At 37.9% G+C, this 22,023-nt stretch overlaps 1 protein-coding gene and 1 long non-coding RNA gene across 8 annotated transcripts in view; both read right to left on the bottom strand.

The window, feature by feature from the left end:
• Positions 1-3,160: 3,160 nt before the first annotated feature.
• LOC110350909 (uncharacterized) lies at positions 3,161-6,353 on the bottom strand. The gene is made up of 2 exons (XR_002397849.2): positions 4,257-6,353; positions 3,161-3,471 (listed from the first exon to the last, which is right to left on the bottom strand). It is a non-coding gene; the product is annotated as an uncharacterized LOC110350909 (long non-coding RNA).
• Positions 6,354-7,058: 705 nt separating this feature from the next.
• Dnm3 (dynamin 3) overlaps positions 7,059-22,023 on the bottom strand; it is a 587,991-nt gene continuing 573,026 nt past the window's right edge. For 6 of the 7 annotated variants that reach the window (XM_021265415.2, XM_021265416.2, XM_004853428.4 and 3 more), the window contains one exon: positions 10,713-15,632. In XM_021265415.2, the coding sequence (XP_021121074.1) occupies positions 15,563-15,632 (70 nt within the window). In that variant the 3' untranslated portion in view covers positions 10,713-15,562. Of the gene's footprint in view, positions 7,220-10,712; positions 15,633-22,023 lie in introns of those variants that run through there. The other variant, XM_021265417.2, reaches the window with a different exon arrangement.

The raw sequence follows: 22,023 nt of genomic DNA, 5'->3' as shown, positions 1-22,023 counted from the left end.
CCAGCAAAGTCACATGGGAGGCTAAATTACATGTGACACTGTAAGCAATGGAAGGACTTTGGCTTTGACTGAGATGGGAGCCACTGGAGGGTTGTGAAGAAAAGGAAGAATGAGATCTGGCATACATTTTGAGGCTCATTCTGGTTGGTGAGGGGCAAGAGTAGATGCAGGGAGAACACTAGGAGGCTCTTGGAGTAATTCCAGCAGGAGATGATGGTAGCTCAGAAAAGTGATAGTAGAGGAAATGGTGAAAGGAGTCATATGGTGGATATAATTTGAACACAAGGCCAGTGGGGCTTCCTGATGAATTAGATGTAGGATGTGAAAGAGAAGAGTTGTAAATTAGGATTTTGAGCCCTAGTGAATTTAAAGATGAATATGCAGTCAATTGAAAGGGAGCAGAGAGAATTCAAGTGGAGATTTGGGGGAGGAAAATCAAGAGTTTAGTTTGGGGCCTATAGGGTATGAAATGTCTTACAGACAACCAGACTGGAATGTGAGTAGGGATTGGAGAGATGAGATTGGAATTTGAGGAGTATGAAATGGAGATATAAATTTCAGATTTGTTGGCAATATAAGTGATACTTAACTGCTATGAGACTGGATAAGGAAGTGCATATAGACAGAGATAAAGACAATCAAGTATGCCAAAGTACAAAGGTTGGAAGAATAACAAGAATAAAGATTCTGACAGCAAACTATGGAAGCAAAAGGACAATAAGGAGTTTTGTGTCCTGGAAATGAAGTGACTCAAGAGGGGCAGGGTGATCAGCTGTGATCAAATCAAAATGTAAGTCAAGCGAGACAAAGACTGAGAACTGACGATTGTATTTAATAAGGAGGCGTCATGAAAGAGCAGGTTTCCATGCAGTGGTAGGAAAAACAACCTGTTTGGAGTGGGTCTAAGAGAGAATAGAAGAGGAACTGGAGCAGTAAGTACAGACAGCTTTTTGGAACTTTTGCTTCATAGGGGAGTCAGGAAATAGGATAGAAAATAAAGGGAAAATGAAGGTAAAAATGATAGCATGTTTGCATGCTGATCAGAATGGAACTGTAGAGAAGCAGTTGATGATGTGTGAGAGAAGAGTTGCTAGGTAACATCCTTGATTAAGGGAGAGGAAAAGGGATCTAGTGCACAGTGGAAGCGCTGGCCTTAGCCAAATGTAGCGATAGTTGATTTATGGTAACAAGTGGGAAAGCAGAGTAGGATGGATCAGATGTTAAAAGTGGGTAGATGAGGTGCAGAGAGTCTTTGGAAGTCCTTTTCTGATTGCTTCAATTTTCTCAGCAAAGCTGGAGGCAAGGAATCAGGTGAGATCCCTCTGTAGGGGGAATGAGTAGGGGAGTGAGGAGATAGTGTGAAATAGCTCAAGATATTTTGAGAATGAATGGACTAGTGATGCTTGGTGTCATTAATTTCCTGGCAGTATTAAAGCTCACTTGAGTATGGTGGTGATGAATTTAAAGTGAAACCCATTCACTTGGCTTTGTGTGTGAACTTATGTGTGTGTGTTCAAGGCAATGTACAGTTACATGGTGCAAATCAGAGTAGGTAGAGAGTTGCATTTACTCAGAGTGGCAATTTTATCAAACTAAGGGAAGGTCCAAGGCCAAAGGTATATAGGTATGCTTACAATGACTGATCATAGAATTTAAGTTGGGTATGAAGGACAGGGGACTGAGGGACAGAAAAAAGGTCTGTTGATTGGATGTCCAAGAGGTTAGAACTATAGAAAAAGTGAGTGACAAAAATACGAAGTGGAGATCAGAGAGTGGATAAAGACAAAATTAAAATTTGGGGAATGAGTAGCTGAGATAGGGTGGAGGGCAAGATCATTGGAAGAATGAAGCCCAGGAAAATGAGAGGATGGGGTAGTTTACATCAGGGACACAAAAGATGAACCAAATATATGGTGAATGTCTAAATTTTAAAAAGCTATTGTAGTAAAAGATACATTGCTAGTAAACCCCTTCAACATACCCTCCCCCCAACCCACACACACTTTGAACACACTTCTCATCATTCATGCCACTTTCTGAGGCAGATTTGGAAGTTCTCTTTTGTGTCTTTACAAGGTGGGATGAAAAATAAAATGAATGTTGGTGCAGGGTCATAATAACATTATGGTGTGTCCACATCTGCTTGTTCACTGGATCTGGCATTGTGCAAATTCTAACTCTTCCCCAAAGTCAAAATGACCATGAATGGTAAACATTCTGATTCAGTTTAGAACATCGAGGCAGCCATGACAGCAAAACTAAAGTCGCTCAATAAAAAGGACTTGCAGAATTGCTTCAGAAAGTGGCAAAAGTGATGGGATAATTGTGTTTGAAGTAAGGGGGAGTGTTTTGGATGGCAATGAATCTTTTACTGTAACTAATTTGTAAAATGTAAACACTCAACATATTTTCAATTATACTACATATGAAAATCTCTAAGAAGTAGGACAGGAGTTAGCACTGGAAGGAGCAAGTAAAACAGAAACTAAATATCATCAAGAAATAAGGGAGAAGGGATTGGGGTTGGTGGCTGAAAGCAACGTCAGTTAGGGGCGCTAGGATCTGATGTGGAGATTTAAAGCTGGGGTCTTTAGGCATGAGGAAAGAATAGTCTGAATGTAAAAAAGTCAAATAAGGATACCATGTCCATTCCAGGCTGCCAGGCTGTGGGAGAATCTTTTGAGAAGATTGCAGAGAAATTAGTGCTTTCAGAGAAAAATCTGGTTAGAGCAAGGCTGTCAAGAGTGCGTCCCAGGGACTAGGTTGAAAATGCAGAGAAATTTGGAGTGGTGAGTTAGAGACGGTGCACTGGAAGGTGTCCAAAGTTTGGGAGAAGCAGGCGAGCAGAACAGGGATGTACAGAACTGTATGTGGATTAGCATAGGTGATGACCTACAAGTCTGGGGGTTCTGGGATGGCTCACGCAGACTGGCATAAAAGGCTACTGACACCAGCAAGTTGAGGTTAGAAAGTGTGGCTAGAGTATGTGTGGGGAGTGGTGGATTTCTGGGGGCTTCTCACCGTGAAGGAAGTGACTCACATTGTGAGTTTCCTCATAGCATCAGAAGCATGTCATTGTAACAAGATCAGTGTGCAAATTCTCTGGGTGGTGTGCATTTTGACCAGCACTCTTTGGGGATAATGACACACATTTCCTGAGAACTGTGCCAAACTTTAATAGCAGGCAGTGTTGTGATGCTCTAGAAAGTTTGATTCTGGGCAAAGTGATCAGAGATCATGGTGAGGGCCAGCCTTGCCCAAGACGCCGTGGAAGGTTGGGCTTGAGGAAGCAGGGCTTGATTCTTTGTTAGCAGCTGTGTTGAGAGGCAGAACTCACTTCACTAGAGTCTTGCTTAGTGTCTGGAGGATCCTTAATTTTCTTTTGGCCTTCTGGTGCTGGCTGAGACTGTCTTTACTCCGTGCCTGCTCTTGACTCACGATCATGAGTGTCACTGAAGATCTGAACTAGGACTGAAAATCAAACTTGATATAAAGCATCATGAAATTTGATGACAAACAGAGTAGGGAAGTAGCAATTTGTAACCTTGACTCATCCAGCAGCTTGCTACCAAATCTGATCTTAATATGCTGAAAATATTGTATAGGAACTTGCAGCATTAAAACCAGCAATTAAAAACAACAGATGTACACTATGATATTGAGGCAGCTGGTATGTCTTTAACTGGGGAACATAAAGTGATGTGATATTGATAAGCTCAATGTGATTTACTCAAAAACCCTAGAAATCATAGTTTTTTTTCATTTTTTGCAGTCTTTCTGTGAGCAACATTCATAAAAAATGGACTCATAGATGAACATTAGGAAGCTTTACTTCAGAATCACAGGAAACTGGAACTAAAGAATCTAATATCAATTTTATGAGAATTTTTTACCGCATACTTAATGTTAAGTTATGAATCAAACATTGGCAAGTACCTTTTTTAACCTACAGTACAGTGATGGCAAACCTTTTAGAACTTTCAATGATAACAAACAGCTGGCTGGGGCACGTGTGCCATAGGTTCGCCACCACTGTTATACGATAAAGAGCATTGAAGTCTATCATGTTCCAAGCCCATTGAAATATCCTTGCCTGTAAATAAGCATCAGTTATTTCCTACTTCCCTCAGGCTTGGCACTTCTAGGATGTCTACTGGTACACCTCTTGATGTATATGAGGCCTCTAAGGCTTACAGACATTTGTTCACAGTGAACCCCCACAAGGAAAGGATTGGACTTTTGTTTTTTCTTCTTACCTTTAGTTCTCTTTTTTCCATATCTTCTATGGTTTGGGGTTTTCCAGCTGTAGCCTGGGGAACTCCAGCTCCTCTCCCTGCTGCCCGGGGGAAGACTGTGGCAGAGTTACCTTCTAAATCCGCAGACTGTCAGTCAGGAGCCAAAGCAAGTCAGCAGGCCATGGTTTCAAAACTCAACCAACCAATACAGTGAATTAGAGTCTTGCATTCTATATGCTGTTAGGAATGAAATGTTTGGTTTTTTGATTGGTCAAAATGAATTCCATTATTCCTTTCTTTGTCAGAAGTCACAATCACCACGTTCTAGAACATTAGCCTGTACTGGGGCAAGTGAATAGCATGATGTACAACTGAAATCGCTGTCAGCACAGTTTTTCCCTGGAAAGATGACTGACCCAACCTTTCTGTCTCATAGCACTGTATCTGTTTATTTAGCTACTGTATAAGCAGGTTTCCTGTTACTTCTGCGGCCCTCCCAGTGACTAGGAGATTATTATGACTTCAAGAAATGTTTGATGCATAAAGCCATGGTGATATTTAAGGAATATGTCTACTAAAGGTGCTACAGTTTGACTTCTGACCTTCCTGAATTATGATCAACTCTGAATAATAAAAACCTTTCTAATTCTCTTATCAAATATGGAGGGCAGAGGTGGAGATGGAGACAGAGAGTTAATGGAGAGTTGGAGTGAGATGTAGAAATATTACTAATAGAAATACATATTAACAACACCTAACAGACTAAATCTATGCTGTTGTTTTCCTTCCCTGACTTTCCCTGTTTCTTTTCTTGCCTCTAGAACATGAGCAGGGGAACACGCGTCTGTGTTGAGGAGACTAATGTTATTATTTCATTCTGCCACGACTGGAGTATTCTTCTCTCCTTGTTCATTAGGTCAACCTAAAGTTTAAACATGTAAACTGTGTAACATTGTTTAGAAATAAGCTCTTCTTGAAATCTCAGACAAAATGAAAAAGCACAAACACTTACAACAAGTGAATTGGAGAAAACCTTCCCATTGATGAGCTCTGTTTCGGCTTGGGGAAATAATCTGGGAATATTGTGTCTATTGGAGGGAGTATGCTCTCTCATAAGAATGTCATGCAGTAACAATACTGATGAAAAAGCCAAATGCTGGGCTGGGGATTCAGCTCAGTGGTTCCACCGCCTGCCTCGCAAGCTCAAGGACCCGAGTTCGATCCCCAGTACCAAAAAACAAAAAGCCAAGTGCCCAGAGTGAGGTGAAGGGAAGAGCAGAACTATGTGCTTACACTCATTATTTTGTACCAATTCAATCACCTGCAGGTCTACATGGGCTTCCGGTAAACCCCTTGCTTTGGAGCCTTTGAACTTTGTGACCAGTGACTATGACTGGTCACCACCGACCTGGGATACACTGAAAATGGGTGAAACATGTGACATAAAACTTTCAACCCGACAAGTTGGTTTTGCATTGAGTGGAGACTTCAGATGATAAAAATATTTTTATTGTCCAAAGAAAAAGCATTATTAATGAGGGATCTCTCCTTTTAAATTGGGAGAGCCTGCCCACATCTTCCTCACTCCTTTCATTACGAGGGCTTACCTAGGTCACAGGTAAGTACAATGCCACTGAGATGAGTGGAATGCAAGTGCTGATGGATGATATTTTCACTCTCTTGCCTTACAGTATTCTTACTTTACATAGCTGATGTGGGTCACATTGAGAGATCTTGTCTGAGAAGGGCTACTTTGAAATTACAATAACACCCTGTAAATTGTCACAACATTTTGAATTAAATTAAAAACGTTTGGGGAGGCTGTCACCTCTGTGGCAGAGTGTACTGTATTACCTTAATAAACATTTTATTTGGGGAAGTCTGAGATATTTTAACACAATGAGCTAAAATTTCAATGTTGGAATTATCATTTGAGGATGAAGGTGTAAAAAAGTTATGTTTTTCCTTAAACTTATAAAGATTTGGTTTTTCTTGTACTATACTGACATTATGATGGAGCTTCTCAAGGTGGCCACGTTTCCTTGCCTAATTTTATTACATTTTGAATGGGCTCCTTCCTTCCTCCCGCCCCTTTCCTTTCCCTTTCTCTTTCCTATTCCCCTCTTCCCCCCCCCCCCCCCCCCGCCACATGAGGGTCCTGCTAAGTTGCTCAGGTTAGCCTTGAACTTAAGATCCTCCTACCTCAGTCTCTTGAATAACGGGAATTACAGGTATATGCCACTGGGCCCAGTTTATGATATTTTTTTAAACTCCTGGATCAGCCAAATAAAATATGTGAGGTTATGTGTTTCAGACCTACCTTTTTGCATGATCTTACATATTTTACCTCCTAAGAGTATTTAGAAAAATAATAAAATTAGGAAGACTATTTTGGTGCAATAATTATTAACAGGATTCCTGGAGGCAGATTGAAATTACATAGTTTTCTGTGTCTTTTCTAGACTCTCAGAATTTTTCTTCATCTTTTTACTTTTCTTTTGGGTAGAAATTTCAGTTGAAAATAGACTATTATTCTCTACCAAAGAGTATCTTAAATCACAATGCTTTAAGAACTTAGATCTTAGAGGCTGGGGGTTTAGCTCAATGGTTCCGACCCCTGCCTTGCAAGCACAAGGTCATGAGTTCGATCCCAGGTCCAAAAAAAAAAAAAAAAGAACTTAGATCTTTTTAATTAATTTTAAAATACCAAGTTATGTATTGTTCACCTTACCTGGTTTTAGTGAAACAAATTCTTATTTTAATTTGTGTCTTTAGGAAAAGAAACAAACACTTTTCAGTTTTTATATAGAATAAACTTTATTTTTATTATAGACAAAGATCAAAAATAAAAGTTTTTATGTACATATGACATGTAGTGCAAATGAAAGACTTTTAAATACCACAGACAGACATGTTGTTGGAAACAAAAAGAGATGAATGACGGGGGTTAAGATGGTCGTCCTGGAACTGCAGGAGGGGGTCGCCTAGTAAAAACAAAACAAAACAAAACAAAATAACAGGAAGAAAAACACAGATGCAGAGGAAGAAAACAATGTGTAAAATATAAAATAAATCCAAATAATAGCATGCAAAAATATTTCACAAAAGTCAAATTCAAATCAGACAGAAAACAGAACAAAACAAAAACCAGGCACACACGCAGGGGACATGGAAGGACCGTAAGGCAACGTTAGCAAATGCCAGGACATTTCCTGGCTACGAGCGGGGCGCTAGGTCTGAGCTTATTTAATAATCTTATTATTTTGCACCATGAAATTATAAGTTCATGCAATCATTTTTAGGAAAACTGAGATAGCACCCGAGCCAAATATCTTTATAACTTGCATATTTGATTCCCAGCCCTGACTCTGTGACACTAGATTATTTCCAAAGACTTGAATGAATATTCTGCAATCTCTGTAGAGGGAAAAGGCATTGATACAGAAGTATTTAAAGTGAAATTATCATTTTAAAGTGAGGGAAATGAGAAGGTGTCAAGAGATCAAGGGAGCATAGTAATCACAGTGCAGAAAATGGTCAGGGGTTAATCTCACGGGAAGCATTTCTAAATAAGAATTTGCTCCAGGTGAATAGTTTAGACTTGTGACAGCCTGGAATCGGGCCTAGGGACAGTAGGAGGTCAGGGCTGATTCACGGTGACCCCAAGATTTTGTAAGATTTCACTCTGTCCGGGAGGTAGGGACAGCTGATTTATTCTGAAGTGTGTTCAGAGTAAATGAAATTTAATCCACTGGACTTTTCTCCGTATCCCTAGCCCGGCTTGTCACACTCCAGAGCTGTGCTTCCTTCAACATCAGCCTCTCTGCTATTTGCCAGGAAGATGATTTGCAGACAGATGGAGAAGGCATGGCAACTATACATTGCCATGAACAGCTCTAGTAGACAAATAGCAGGACAAAGAGAGCTTTCCCACTGCTTTCCAGCAAAAGCGTACACCGCAATTTCCGCTTTCAAACTAAATCTGGAATGAACTCAACATTGCAGCAGGCCAGAGACTTGTGAGGTTATCTCATGCCCTACTCTCTTTGGGGCTTTGCTTTGGCTACTCAACCAGGTGTTCAGCAATGCACTTCCACACTTGTTAATCTTGTAACTCCTCAGTGAGTGGAGCTATGATGTCTATAAAAAGCAAAAACAGAAAAAACTTTTTAATTCTCTCTTTTGTGTGATGTTAACAGAGACCAACTGGTAGCTATTTCTGAGCTGTTCTTCCCCAAAGCCAAGACCAGTTTGTTTTCAGTCCAATTTAAGCTGGCTACCTTAAAGAGGCCATCCATCCATTTAAACGACGAAGAACTTGTTATTAGTACCTAACCTTTCAACTGCAGGGGATCTGCAAGCCTTTAGCTTGAGAGAACCAGGTAATGGGTATCCCTGGTGTTTTCATGAAGAAAGTATAATTGAATTTCTGTCAGGCTCAATGAGATTTATCACCTGGCCAGCAAACAGAAACTATTTTTGAATTCTGAAGGGGCTTTAGAACACTTTAATTACCTCAGCAGGGTGGGGAGGTGAGCCATTAAACTGAACAGCAAGTCCACAGTGCTGAAGGGGCTTTGTGTGGGCATGCGCCAAATCACTTTCCTATTGGAGCTCCTTGGCTGTCCTAATCCAGGAATAAGATCAGAAACTTTGTCTTGAAATATATTTCACCCACAGCTAGAATGTTTGCTTCAAACACCAGGGATATATCCCCTCAGACAGCTCTTTTCATCTTACTTATCTTTTTTTGTTGTTGTTGTTGTTACCAGGGATCAAACTCGGGACCTTGAGCCCTTGTGAGGCAGGAGGCGGAACCACTGAGCTAAATCCCAGGCCCATCTTACTTATCTTGCATCTAACTTTCCTCTCATCGCCAAAAAACCAAACCAAAACAAAGAAACCCACTGTTGCTGATGCCAACATTTAGTGAGTAGGCCAGAGTCAGTTCTGTCAGGAATCTTGGCAGTTTGGGTTTTTGCTAATTCATTTCCAGAATTCTCTGTATTACTTAGAGCACTTGAAACCAAGGACTGAACATACCGGGTTTTTTTTACCTGTAGAGCTACAAAGGTATCTCATGCTGTTGTTGCCCCATCATGAAAGCTGGAGTCCTAAATCTGGACAGTGAATTGTTAACAAATTTCAAAGCTCATTATACTGGTATTTACTACATAAGCAAATCAACCTGATAAAGATTTTAACTTGAAGTTTTATTTTCTTAAACATTCTAAAAAACAATAAAGTTGTTTGACCAAAACACTAACATAAAGAGATGGGAAAATCTGCATATGGGACATAGGAATAATTATATATGAAAGACTCCATTATTATTAAGATCCAAGATTCCTTTAGATCTATCTCAATGCTGCAGTTTACTGTGATGGTTCCTCTGGCAAGATCCCTAGAAAAGTTTTTTTTTTTATAATTTTTTTTCTTTTCTATGAAAATCTCACAAAACGTTCTCCACTTGCTTTGTCTGCCCATCGTTCAGGTAACTTACCATCTCAGCACAGTGGGTGAGCCTGATGGCTTGGGAAAGTGAAGAAAGGCAACAGAAATAGGTATTCTAAATTTTTCTGATGATCTTTAATTTTAAACTAACCTAGATCCCTTTCACAATAGTCTCACAAGGGTAAGGTAACTAATTTAACGTAACTCTTTTTGTGGAGAGTAGAACAAAGTAACATAGAAAATCACCCAGGCTCACGAAGCCTCACTGTATGTGTGTCTCTGACCTGCTTTAAGTCTCCCGATCCCTGGGACCCTCTTCCCGGGCCTCAGATGCTACTGCGATACAAAGCTCTCAGATACAATACTCTGGGAGCACTGTCCTAAATTGGAAGGTATCATTGCCCTTTTACATGGTTCTATCACCCACCATTTTGTTGGTGACAATCTGTACTAGCATAAGCACACTTAATTCACTTATCCCAGCCTAAAGCCACTGAAGTAAGTAATAGAGGCTAACTGTTGGGAGAGGAGCTCAATTTTTTTTTTTTTTCTGTACTGTGGATTGAACTCAGGACCTTGGGCTTGCAAGGTGCACTGCCACTGACCTAAATCCCCAGCACAGGAGTTCAATTATTTACTGAAAGATCTGCCTTCTGTTGACCTAACATTTGGGCAGAACATCATTCCTCTTTCTACTTCCCAGATTTTTTGACACATACTTAATTTTTCAATGGTAAACATCTCATACCCTCTAGCTATCTAAGGTTTGTATCCTTCAGTCTATTCCAACAATTATTTCAAATAGGGGAAAAATCATGCCCATTGTCCTGTCTTTGATTTATCCAATTTGCTGCCTTAAAAATCTTTTTTCTCCTTCCCCTAATTAATGACAGAAAAGCAAAATGTTACCATTTTCCATTTCGATAGGCCAAGTCAAACATAAGAGCTATAAATTTTTTATAGCCCCAGGTATTACTAAAATGCATAGACATAACTCATATACAAGAATGAGGAAAGGGAGGGTCCTTCAAATGTTATAATTTATTTCAGGTTCAGAAATACAGCTTCACATTTTCACAATAGGTACATGTGACCTTCAAGAATGATACAGGCTCTAGGAATTTGCTTCAAAAATTCCATTCACAGAATCCATAAATCAGCAGTCAGTAAGAAATCCTGAAAAGTGCCAAGAAGACAGTGGGAAGTATGCTGGCTCACATTAATTAAGGAATCAACAGAGAACACAAGGTTTCACTTTTGTGAACTACTTCATAGAAAAAGTGAAAGAAGAATTTGACTCGGAAAAGGCAGAAAACAGGAATACAGACAAGAAGCAAAACAAAGGCTGTCCATATGAAATAAAACAAATCAAATTAATAGTGGTAAGATCTCTGGTCAGGAGAAATCTGTAAAACAGATCGACAGAGGTCAATGCAAGAAGGCAGAGTCATTTTTGCCATAATTTAAAAATTACATCACAAGCAAAGTTTAAAGAATCGAAGGGTAGAGATTAAAAAGAAATTAATGCTGAGCCGCCTGTGAAACCCTCCACCAAAGAGGTGAAGAGCCTCACCAGTATACCAGCATGGACAGTCTTAAACAGGAGACTCTTCCTTGAGTTTCCTCTCTTTCTCTCTCTCATACACATTCTTACATATATGCATTTACACACATGCACACACATACACACACAAAGGGTAATGCATATACTACATGTATTTCAAAAATATTATTAAAGTTTCACATACAGAGCACCACACACTTTTAAACATACCAACTAGACAGAATTACTAAGAGTATCTAGAAGACACACTAGAGATCTTTAGAAAGGATTCAGTGATGTGGTGAGCTATCCACTATTTCTCCAAAATCATGTGCCTTCGTTCACATTGAGCTCTGAGCACACAGATCGTTGTCCTCTCGGTGAAATGGGACAAAACTCAGGGCCTGAGTCTCATCCGTGGTCATTTTTACACTGAGTTCAACTGTTCAGAGACCTACTGTTTCACCTTTATTCTTAATTCTAAGGGGATTGCTGTCAATTTCAAATAATTATACCATTTGCCAAATGAAAAGTGTTTACTTGAAAAAGTTGATAACCTACCTCCAAGGAATTAAGTAACTTCTCTACTGCATTTAAAAAGCAATTTTACTCAGAAAAATCCATTACTTTTTCTGTGGGTGAATACTTCTATTTTTTTTTTTTTTACATTTCATATAAAGAAAAAATGATTATATAGATCAGCTTAGCTTTTCAACATTCAGTTAGCATCTAAAAATAACTTGTAATTCTACCTGGAGATCTTAAAGGAAGGTTTCCAGATCTTATTAAACTATACTGTCAAAGGTAATTCCATCTTAGATAGAAGTGCTGTGGATTTAGATACTAATGTCTGTGGATGTTACCTTGTCATGGTTATTATAAGCTTTGTGCCTCTCAGAATGAATATGATCAGGTTTAGTAAATTTTGTATGTTTCATGTATGTTATGAGACATGAACCACTGTTATTATGTGTTATGACAGATCTTCCAAAGATATCTTTTGGATTAACAGTTTAAAAATTATTCATACTCACACATACTAAGCACGTGTTTACATAGATATTTACACCCGTACTTATACATACATATATATATATATATATATATACACACATACACACACAATGCACATACAATCAAACTCATGCTTGTGGCATTTTAACAAGTGCTTCTAAACTTACTTAAAGAGAAACAAAATACATGTACTTACAGGAACAAATTTACTATGTATATACTGTATACACAGAGACACATGCATAGAAAATGTGTTTGTACACAGAAAGCATCAACATTTATCACACACTGGTATTAAGTCCCATTTAATATTGGAGAATTATGGCTACAGTGTATATTAAAAAATCTCAAAATTAATCTATGTGGCTAACTTTTATCCTAAATTCAGAAGGTTTATAGTTATATAGCAGAAACCAGTTTCATTATGTTTTGGGACGAATTTGTGTCTGAACTATAGCAAATTTGCTAATAAACAGACCCTACTGCTCTTCTATGTTATAAAACACAGCTAAAAGCAATACTCAGAAGGATATTCTTGGTAGATGAATTCTGGAAATGCAATATGCCTGTTCTAAATCAACTATTTCAATAATCTGTCCACAGTTGAGTAAATGGTTATTCCAATTAGTCCATATGCATGCAAGATTTAGCATGTGACAATAAAGTTAGATTTACTTATAAAATAAACATATACATTTAGTTTTTCCAATCCTAAAAACATTTTTTTTCAGTATGCTAGACAAGATGGAGCTATAGCTATTGCGTTGACAACATCAGAACAATTAGAAATGGAATGGGAAACAGAAAGCTCTAAGCTACAGTCCCATCCTAAGACCTGATGTGCATGCTGAACCTCACACTGTACACATACATTCCAGCGCTTCAGACTTCATTCACATTGGCATCTCCCTTTAGCAGAATGCAAACCCCTAGAACACAGTACTAAAGCAAATTGAAAATATTCTCAAATATGACTGGTGAAATTTCAGGGAGAGTCAGTTCTATTAGACAAAACTTAAAAAAATGGAATAAAAATGTACCATCAAGGGGAGACAATTGGAACAGTGCATCTGTGGAACTATAATCTAAAATTAAAAGCCAACGATGACAAATGCCATTGTTTATGACTGCCTAAGAACGGTGGAAAGAAACTTGGAAAAAAAGTCTCCAACTTTTTTTTACATGCTTTATGCTGATCTGAGAACACACCAGTGGTTGTCCACAATATTTTCTTCCAACAGAAGGAAATTTTTGAAATACAGCAAAATGCAAAACCACATTTAGCACAAAGCCAAACCCTGGAATATAGAATGTTAGCTGCCTGTTTTAGAGAATTCAAAGGAAGAAGCAAAGGGAATCCTAAAAAGAGGGAGTTTTATGAAAAGACTCACTGCAGATTGTTTTACTGTTTGTAGACGTAGGACTTTCTGTTTATTTATTGTTGAAATGTACTTTATATTTTGTCCACGATTCCATTTGCAAAGAGTGTTTTTTCAAAGAGAAAAAATAAGATATAAGAGGACATCAGAGTAGAAATGTTCTTTCTATAATCACTTATAAATTGGAAACTTGGCATGTCCTTTTCGTAAATCTTGTATTCTCTATTTTCTTCCAATTATAAGTGGGGTAGCTGTAACCCTTTAGAACATGGCAAATTCTCCTTTTAATAATGGTTAAAAGTTTTTACTTCGTACTTTATGAGTATCTGTCTTGGGTATAAACTGCACAGGAAATTAAAGTTAAATTAACATACAAATCACGTTTGTTGCTTTCAAAGGGAGACATTGCAGTTAGTAAAACTTGATTTACTTCTGTAGAATATGAAGTAATGTCATGAGACACCATGATTCAGTGAATACTTGCTCTGCTGTCTGGGAACAGTTAGCAGACCGAATTCCAATTGGCTTCTGACTGTTTCCTACATGTTAATCATTTGGTCCTCGGTAGTTCAAAACCCAGGCTCAAGGCTGAACCATTAAGTTCCAAGCTAAGCTGCTTTTGTAAGTCTTACAAATTGCAAGTTTGCTTCAGATCTCAATGTTTCAGTACCATTTTCTGGAATGAGCTAGGTAGGGACTCTGCAGTAGTATATCTGTAAAAGTGAGAGGGCTGCCTTAGATCATGGTATCTCTGACTGACTTTTCTTTCTAGCCCAGGTATTGTTCTTTCTATGTGATTATATCGTAGTAAGCCTCAAGCTTTCTTAAGAAAGCTTAAATGTTGACTTGGGGGTATTGCTCCGTGGTAGATCACTTGTGTGGGATGTGCAAGGCCCTGGATTCATTCCCCAGTATTGAGGTTGGGCAGAACTTAGAATGGATACTCACACTACCTCTTTTTAAAGGGTTCTTATATAATTACTTACATGCAACTATATAAGGGAATTGCAAATTAGAATGGAAAGAATTATCTTTGCTCCAACCAAAATAATAATCAATAATAATAAATTGGAGTTAGTACTAAAGTATAGTTAGTCATACCAAAAATTAGATCAGCTGGAAAAATTAAACATTTTCCAGGTTGGTCTTCAATGTCACTTACAAGGAGGTGACTTTGCAAGTAAATAAAGACATTACATTTCTCCAGACATTTTTAGAGATGGAATGTTTTGCTTCTTCCTAGAAACCTGAAACTAATTCAATCTTGACATATCACCTCAAACAAGTTTTGATTTCATTGTAGCCTATGCTTGTAGCATGAAGCAAAACATACTGGCATGAGGAGCAGCTTGCTAGAGAAAACAGTGCAGATTTTTTCTTTGCAAACTACCTTGGACTTCTGGAAAAGCCTTATTCTCAAGGAATTCCAATTTTTAAAAATCATTTTCTAGCAGTCTTGTGAAATAAAGAAGAAGGAAAGAGTAGTTAAATATGTAATTATAGAATAGGTGATAGCAGTAATAATAGACAAGAGAATTTCTGCCATCCTAAACAGAATGGGAAAGGAAATATGTATGGCTTAGTTCTAAGCTCACTAGTACCTCATATCTGTTAAGAATTATATTTAATGAGCTCCCTGGTAGGCAACTTGGAAAAAGTTATCCAAAGCAATTTCAAATATATGCCAGGCTAGGCAAATGGTACCCAAAGGATAGGGCAGCTCTGCAAACCTACCTTGGTAAGAAGCTTTCAAGAGCCGAACTCCCAAAATAGACATACCATGAGCAACGAAGATGAGTGACGAATGCATTAGTAAAACTGGTTACTTGCCTACTGATGTCCACACATGCGACTACTCATGATTTACTGCAACAGTTATCAACTATGTTGCTTTCGCATAATTCGTTAGTGATTAATTGCCAGGCCAGACACTTCACTTAGTCTAACAGAGAGGATTCTAGTGGACGGATTATAGTGGGACGAGTTGGTGATGGGGGTGGTCTCCGGCTAGAAAGAGAGAAAGAGACAGGTAAAGAAACAGAATAGCAGAGAACTGTTCCCAAGGACACCAAGAAAGCCATCATGCACACGCACATGCAGGTCGGGCCAGCAGGAGTGGTTGCAGTCTGTATTGATGGAGTATCGTTGTCATCTTTGCTTCATCTGGCAGTTTTCAATGAAAAATTAGGTATTTTTCCTATGCATCTCTTTCTCAAAATGAGTCAGCCTTTTCAATATTAAAAATAAGAAATCATTTGAAAGCTATCTAAAAAACACAACACATATTTCAGCCAATAGAGTATAATGATTATGTACAATGGGCTGGGTTGTGTTTTAGCTACCTCAGGAACTAAAAAGGTATATTAAGTCTCAGATAATTGCAATTTTGGGATATTTATCTGTCTTTATATAATTTTCTTTCTCTTTTTCTATCAGGATGTTAGTTCCCACCTCTTAGTACTTTTACCCATAGCTTTCTCCAATTTGCTCTATGTTTTGCTTCTAATTTGCAGGCCACTAGAGATTCAAACAACGAAGTCTTTGAGAGTTCTCTGCAACAAGGAGAGTTCTCTCCCTCTGAGTAACTGAGGAAACAGCATGCGCTCTATTTCCAGTTTGAGGTCCTAAAGGTTTTCTTATTAGCAGTCATGCTGATCACTTTCTGGCTGACAGTGGTGGTTCTGATAGCTGAATGTGCTGAGCAAACATACTCCACATTATTAAATTTTATTGTTATTGAGAATTTCATTATTTTCAGGCAATATTATTTATTCCCTAAGCTCCCACATTTATCTTCTAAATGTATTAATGAATTTGTGTGTGTGTGTGTGTGTGTGTGTGTCTGTGTGTGTGTACTTCATATGATGTACCTTGGGGATAACTTTAATACTCCCCAAATTTCAACTAATTATACAAACTGAGATATTTCTCTTTGACAAAAACTCTCCACTGATTTTTTTTCCCCACAAGACTCCTTCTGCAATTATAATCACTTCCTGGGATTATCTTCTGTTTTGGAAACAATACATTGGTCAAACTGAACGTCTACTTTCAGGTATGAAGAAGTGAAGTTAGGATAGTTGAAGAGAACAATTCTGAAAGGCTTAAAAAGCACATCTCTGTTGCCTGGTTGTTAGGGCTGGCACCGTCACTGCCAGGGCCCTGGGCTTGCTTCCCCATCAAGTAACAGCAACACAAACGACAAAAAAGTTCATGGAAAATCAAAGCAAAAGCAAAAGAATATTATTGCTTAATTTTGAAAATATTGACCACTTACACATAAACTCATAAATATTGAGTTCCTTTTTACCCTATACTAAAAACATGTTTAAATGCCTTTAAAGTAAAGCCATTTTCCTGTGAAGGTGTATTCTAATATCTTATATTAGCTTTTTTTTTATTATTAAGCAGTCACTCAATTTTTAGAGGTATACACAGAGATACATTGTAGGCACAGTAAGAAAACTAAACTTACATTAGTGGTATAATTTAGCAAACAAGTAAGTCTTATTCTTGCAGAAAGGCCACAGTGACCACCTGAAATGCTCTGTCAATTCTCCACCAGGAAAAAGCCTCTCATAAGTTTCTTCTTACCTGTGACCTCTTCTCATGGTATATTGTTCATCTTTGTTTAAAATGGCCACATTTCTTATATCTTGAATCTTGAACCTGCATTGTTTTCCCCTTTGATGTGAAGTTTCTAGAAGCCAGAAGTCATGCCCACTTCACTAGTTTCACATGGTATTTAGCACTGCATGACACACAGTTACATTCTCATTGTCCTTTTGCTCATCTTTTAGCTTTCAATACCCGTCAAAGCCTTCTCTGTCCTGCTTTGCTCTGTTCAGATACAGTTGCTTTTGTGGCATCTCAACAAATCTCAGTTAGTAGTCATCACGATGAATGTTGAATTCCAATTAGGTTTATGTGTTTGTTTTCACTGATTAGATATGTCCTGGGCCTTAGTCTTCTTCATGTTTCTACAATGGCTAGCTTTTTGCTTATCGTTTAGTCAGTGAATGTTTGACAACTGAATAAAGGAAAGTTATTATTCTGGCAGTAAAACAACTTATGAATATTTGTGATATTCATTGGTTTTATCATGGCACAGGAGTATTTGTTAGTAAGTCATGACCATGGTGCAAAAAATAAAACAGTGACATGTAGGGCTGAGACTCCTGGAAATTCTACATAGAAAAATGCTGGACTACTCAATTCTTTAGCAGGTGCTTGGAATAAGTACTAAATAATAGGCTCCTTATCCTAGGTAGTTTGATAAATAATAATATAACCTATGGAGATGTATTCTTAACAATTAAGCAGTTATGGGGATGGGTGTAGGCAGCTGCTGAGAATTTGAACTTGGAGGGAAACTCTACCAATAATAATAGACTTACATAGGAGCTTTTATTTGAAAAAGTATATCTTAAGCTACACATTCAGTGAGAAGCAGGATATAGTGTAGATTAGAAATTGTTTTATCCAAATTGATAGCTTGGACCAAGGTTTGTAACCAAGAGAGAAAGGAATGCAAATGGATTCTCTTCAGATCCCTTTGTTCCTGGCTTAAATGCCATCCCTCAGTTCTTTTAGACCATCCCAGTTCCCCATCTCTGCCTCTCATCCTATCACTTAACTCTGTGATTATGTATTTATTTACTAAACTTGCCCGTGCTCCCTATAAACAAAAAGTTCCCTGAGAACAGAGACTGCATATGTTGCATTTTTATATATATTCAGCTTTCAGTACACCACAATTAAACAATAATAAATTGATATTTGTTGGGTAATGGAAAAATGAATGACTGGATTTCTGAAATGTATTTGCCTAAGCAAGACGTTGATTCAGGGCATAGTCAAAGCTGGGGCAAATTGAGCAAGTCCAGCGAAGCCAGGTATGCAATGTTTTGAGGCATTTGTCAGAGGCTTATATTTGAGGCAGTATGTTTACATAGAAAAGGTCCTGTACCAAAAGTCAAATGATATGGACTCTAGCTCCAGTTATTGAATTGTGCAATCATTAATACACCAACTCCTCTAGGCCTCAGTTTTCTCAACTGTGACACAGAATCAACTAGATGATATGTACCAGGGCTTCTAGTTATATAGTGCATGATTATTAATTGAGCATTGACTTTGTGGACTGCATCATGCTGGATGATTTTTAAGGAGCTCAGAATATTCAGAGTGGCAGACTAGTAGACTAAGACAAAATGTGCAAGTGGTTTGACTGCAGCACTACATTTTTACTGGAATAATGGGGCAAAATTCTGTAATTCTCACTGTAGGAGTATACTCTGAGAAGCTGGAGAATAAAACAATGTGGTTAAAGCAAGGGTAAACATGATTTTAAATGCTGCATGTATATCTTGGAAATTGTGAAGGAGTGTAGGTCTATTATGAGTGAAAGAAACTAGAAATTAGATGATGAGAATTGAGGAATTCATTGGTAAAGATGAAGAACAGAAAAATTCAAATTCTCTGATGGCACAGTAAATTCTCATTAATCTGCTAACTTTAATCCTCGGACCATGCTAAACGGGTCGCGAGAAGGACAAACTAGAGGGCAGCTGAGGAAGACGACAAGAGAGTACACCAGGAGAATATGTGTTTGCTATGCAACTGGTCTGACCTGTTGTGCATCTCACTTATTCCATATCCCAGAATTTAGCTTGGGCTTTGGATCCTAAGTATTTATTTTCCCAAATAAGTCAGGGGAATCTATTCACCCATGAGCTTGTTAAGGCCCTTGCATTGAAAAAACCTCCATGTAACTGTGTGGTGATTGAAACAATCAAAGACAAAATTTCTATAATGATTTCTCAGCATGACTAGGACATCTTTGGAATATGCCCACTTTCCAGTTAAATGAACCCCCATATATACTTAATAATTAAAAATCCTAAAGATTCTACCATTCTTCTGGAAGAAATAAGCATCATTTTATTTCTAAAACAATAAAAAAAAATCTGTGTGTAAAATTCTACTAGAAAGCAATTAAAGAGAAGCATTAAGTTGTTCAGGGTGAATTTTTATTAATAAGCAATGTTAAGATGGTTGCCAACTCAGACACCAGAAAAACATTTAAGTTTTACTGTTCAAGTTCATTTCATTGGTCTAGTTCCTAACCATTCAAAGAGTTTCCAAAGACATTCAGCTCATTTTGTGCAAAGCAAAGTTTTTTGTTTTGTACCATATTTTCCTCAGTTGCTTTGTTTCATGACAGGCTTCATTAAGTAACCCATTCTGATGAAATGGAGCAGCTTGCATCAGTTAATATTTATTGAAATACTTCATTGTGTGTGGGCAGTTTATGGTTATGACAGATGAGCCAAATCTGTTTCCAAATCAAAGGGAAAGATGTAATACTTGAAGTTGTATTTGTAGCTGCAGGGATGGACCATTTACAGCATTGTGGACAGTGACAAATTTTGTAAGAAAGCCAAATGCTTGTGCAGGGTGGGTGGCATTTGGGGGCAAAAACTGGCTTCACTGATAAGAGAGAAAAATGCATCAATTGCTTTTTCTCTTATTTTATGGTCTTTTAAGAATAAAGGAACTAACATTTCATTTGCTCTTCTTTAGTTTAACTGGCTTTGAGTGCTCATGATATGAGGCCAATCTCAACAGGGTTTGGGGGAAAGGTCAACAGGATTAACCACTTTGGTGCCTCAGCTCCCCAGTGGGTGTGGAAACTATTCCTCTACTGTCTTTTTTCTAGGGGGATAATGTAGATTTCTGAAGGGCTTGGTCTTTATGCAGCTGCAGATGGGAAGCTCAGACCATCTGACTGGTGGCTGTGAGGCAGCCTGTACCTGCATAACTCAGTCTCCTTCCTTTCCTACCAAGATCCCAGTCTACAATTTGTTCTATTGGGAAGTTCTGTTGGTATGGTCTAGTGCAGGCAAAGGATCTCAAATTATACCTTGCACCAGAATTCTCTGGATGACTTGCTAAAGCACAGGTTATGAGGAGCTACCCAGAGTTGCTTCTGGGATGGGACATTTCTAACAAGGTGATTCAGATGCTGCTGAACCTGGCACCATGCTTAGAGAATCACTGCTCTGAGGCATGATAAATGATTTTGACCTTAAGTGTCAGTGTATTTCTAGAAAACGTCAAAACAAAAAGAGAAAGTACTAGAAGAAACTTAAGAGATGGCCACAGAAACAGTTTGATAGTTAAGGGAATTAGACTTAATAAGCTAGGGCCAGAGATGTTTAAGCTTCATGTCATAAAGACCAAAATACAGTAGCTTTCTTGTTAGTTCTCACTAGCATGACTTGCTTAGGGAAGCTTATATTTGCTCATGAGAATGGTATTGAAAGTAAATATCTCCAAATGTGCATTTTGAGTTCTCATCTTTAGGAAAAAAATATTTGAAATCCAACCTGATTAGTTAGATGGTCCCAAATTAAAGCGAAATCTTCAGAAAAGATACACAAAAGTTGTTACTTCTAGAGGTATTTGCTTGAGTGTGTAGTTATTTGCATTAAAGAGGTAATGCAATACTACAAGTTCTACTTATTAAATATAAGTGAAGCTCAAAAATATAACTGTGTCAACAGTTTAATTTACTTTACATTACATCTAGGATCAAGGGAGAATTATACATTTCAGGTTTTTCAGAACACTTAAGTCTGATATCAAATTGCTCGACTTTTTAATGTAGTTGACAGTGAAGGATTTTGTCTCCTTAATGACTAGATGTAAGGTGCCTCCTTTCTTTTTGGCCACATCTGATAAATTTCTCAGAAAACAAACAAAAAATGTTTCCTGAATGAAATTCTGGATGGAATTTGGAAATTCCAAAATGGAAATGGAAATGAAATTCTCCATGATCCTTTTGAAATATTTAATCCTCACATCATTTTTCAAAGTTTGAGGTATGCATATCTTAGCTGAACAATATTCTAACCCTCTTGTATGCTCTGATTTCTCCCTATACTTTGTGCAGTCTTCCGTGAGTCTTGCGGAGTCACCGTGACCTAACTGGAAGATCAGTGACTGAACTAGTGAATGGGCTCAGGGTAACTTGGCCAAGAAGAGCACCCCTAGATGCAATGGAAAGGGAGAATGTGATCCAGGGCTTCTACTTCCTCTTGCAAATGTCTGCTCTATGAGAACAGCTATGGGACACAGTATGTTAGATTTTGAGATTGTGTTTGCTTATTTTGAGGATTTATTTGATAAATCGGTTTTACATATCTAGAAGGCATGAGGCTAAGTTCAGAAAAATGCTATAACAGTCATGATTTTGTCCACATGGAAGATAATACCTTGTAATTTATTATCAAAAATGCTATAGGATATTATCCAGCACACTTTTGTCCTTTTGGGGGGGCTTAAGTAATAAAGTCTCAGTCAATGCTGTCCAAGAATAATTTAAAGTAGATTC

This window comes from Heterocephalus glaber, unplaced genomic scaffold (genome assembly GCF_053883595.1).
Source record: "Heterocephalus glaber isolate CG9 unplaced genomic scaffold, H.glaber_assembly_v1.0 deba00001600, whole genome shotgun sequence".
NCBI classification, from domain to species: domain Eukaryota; kingdom Metazoa; phylum Chordata; class Mammalia; order Rodentia; family Bathyergidae; genus Heterocephalus; species Heterocephalus glaber.
This window is presented reverse-complemented; position numbering and strand designations above follow the sequence as displayed.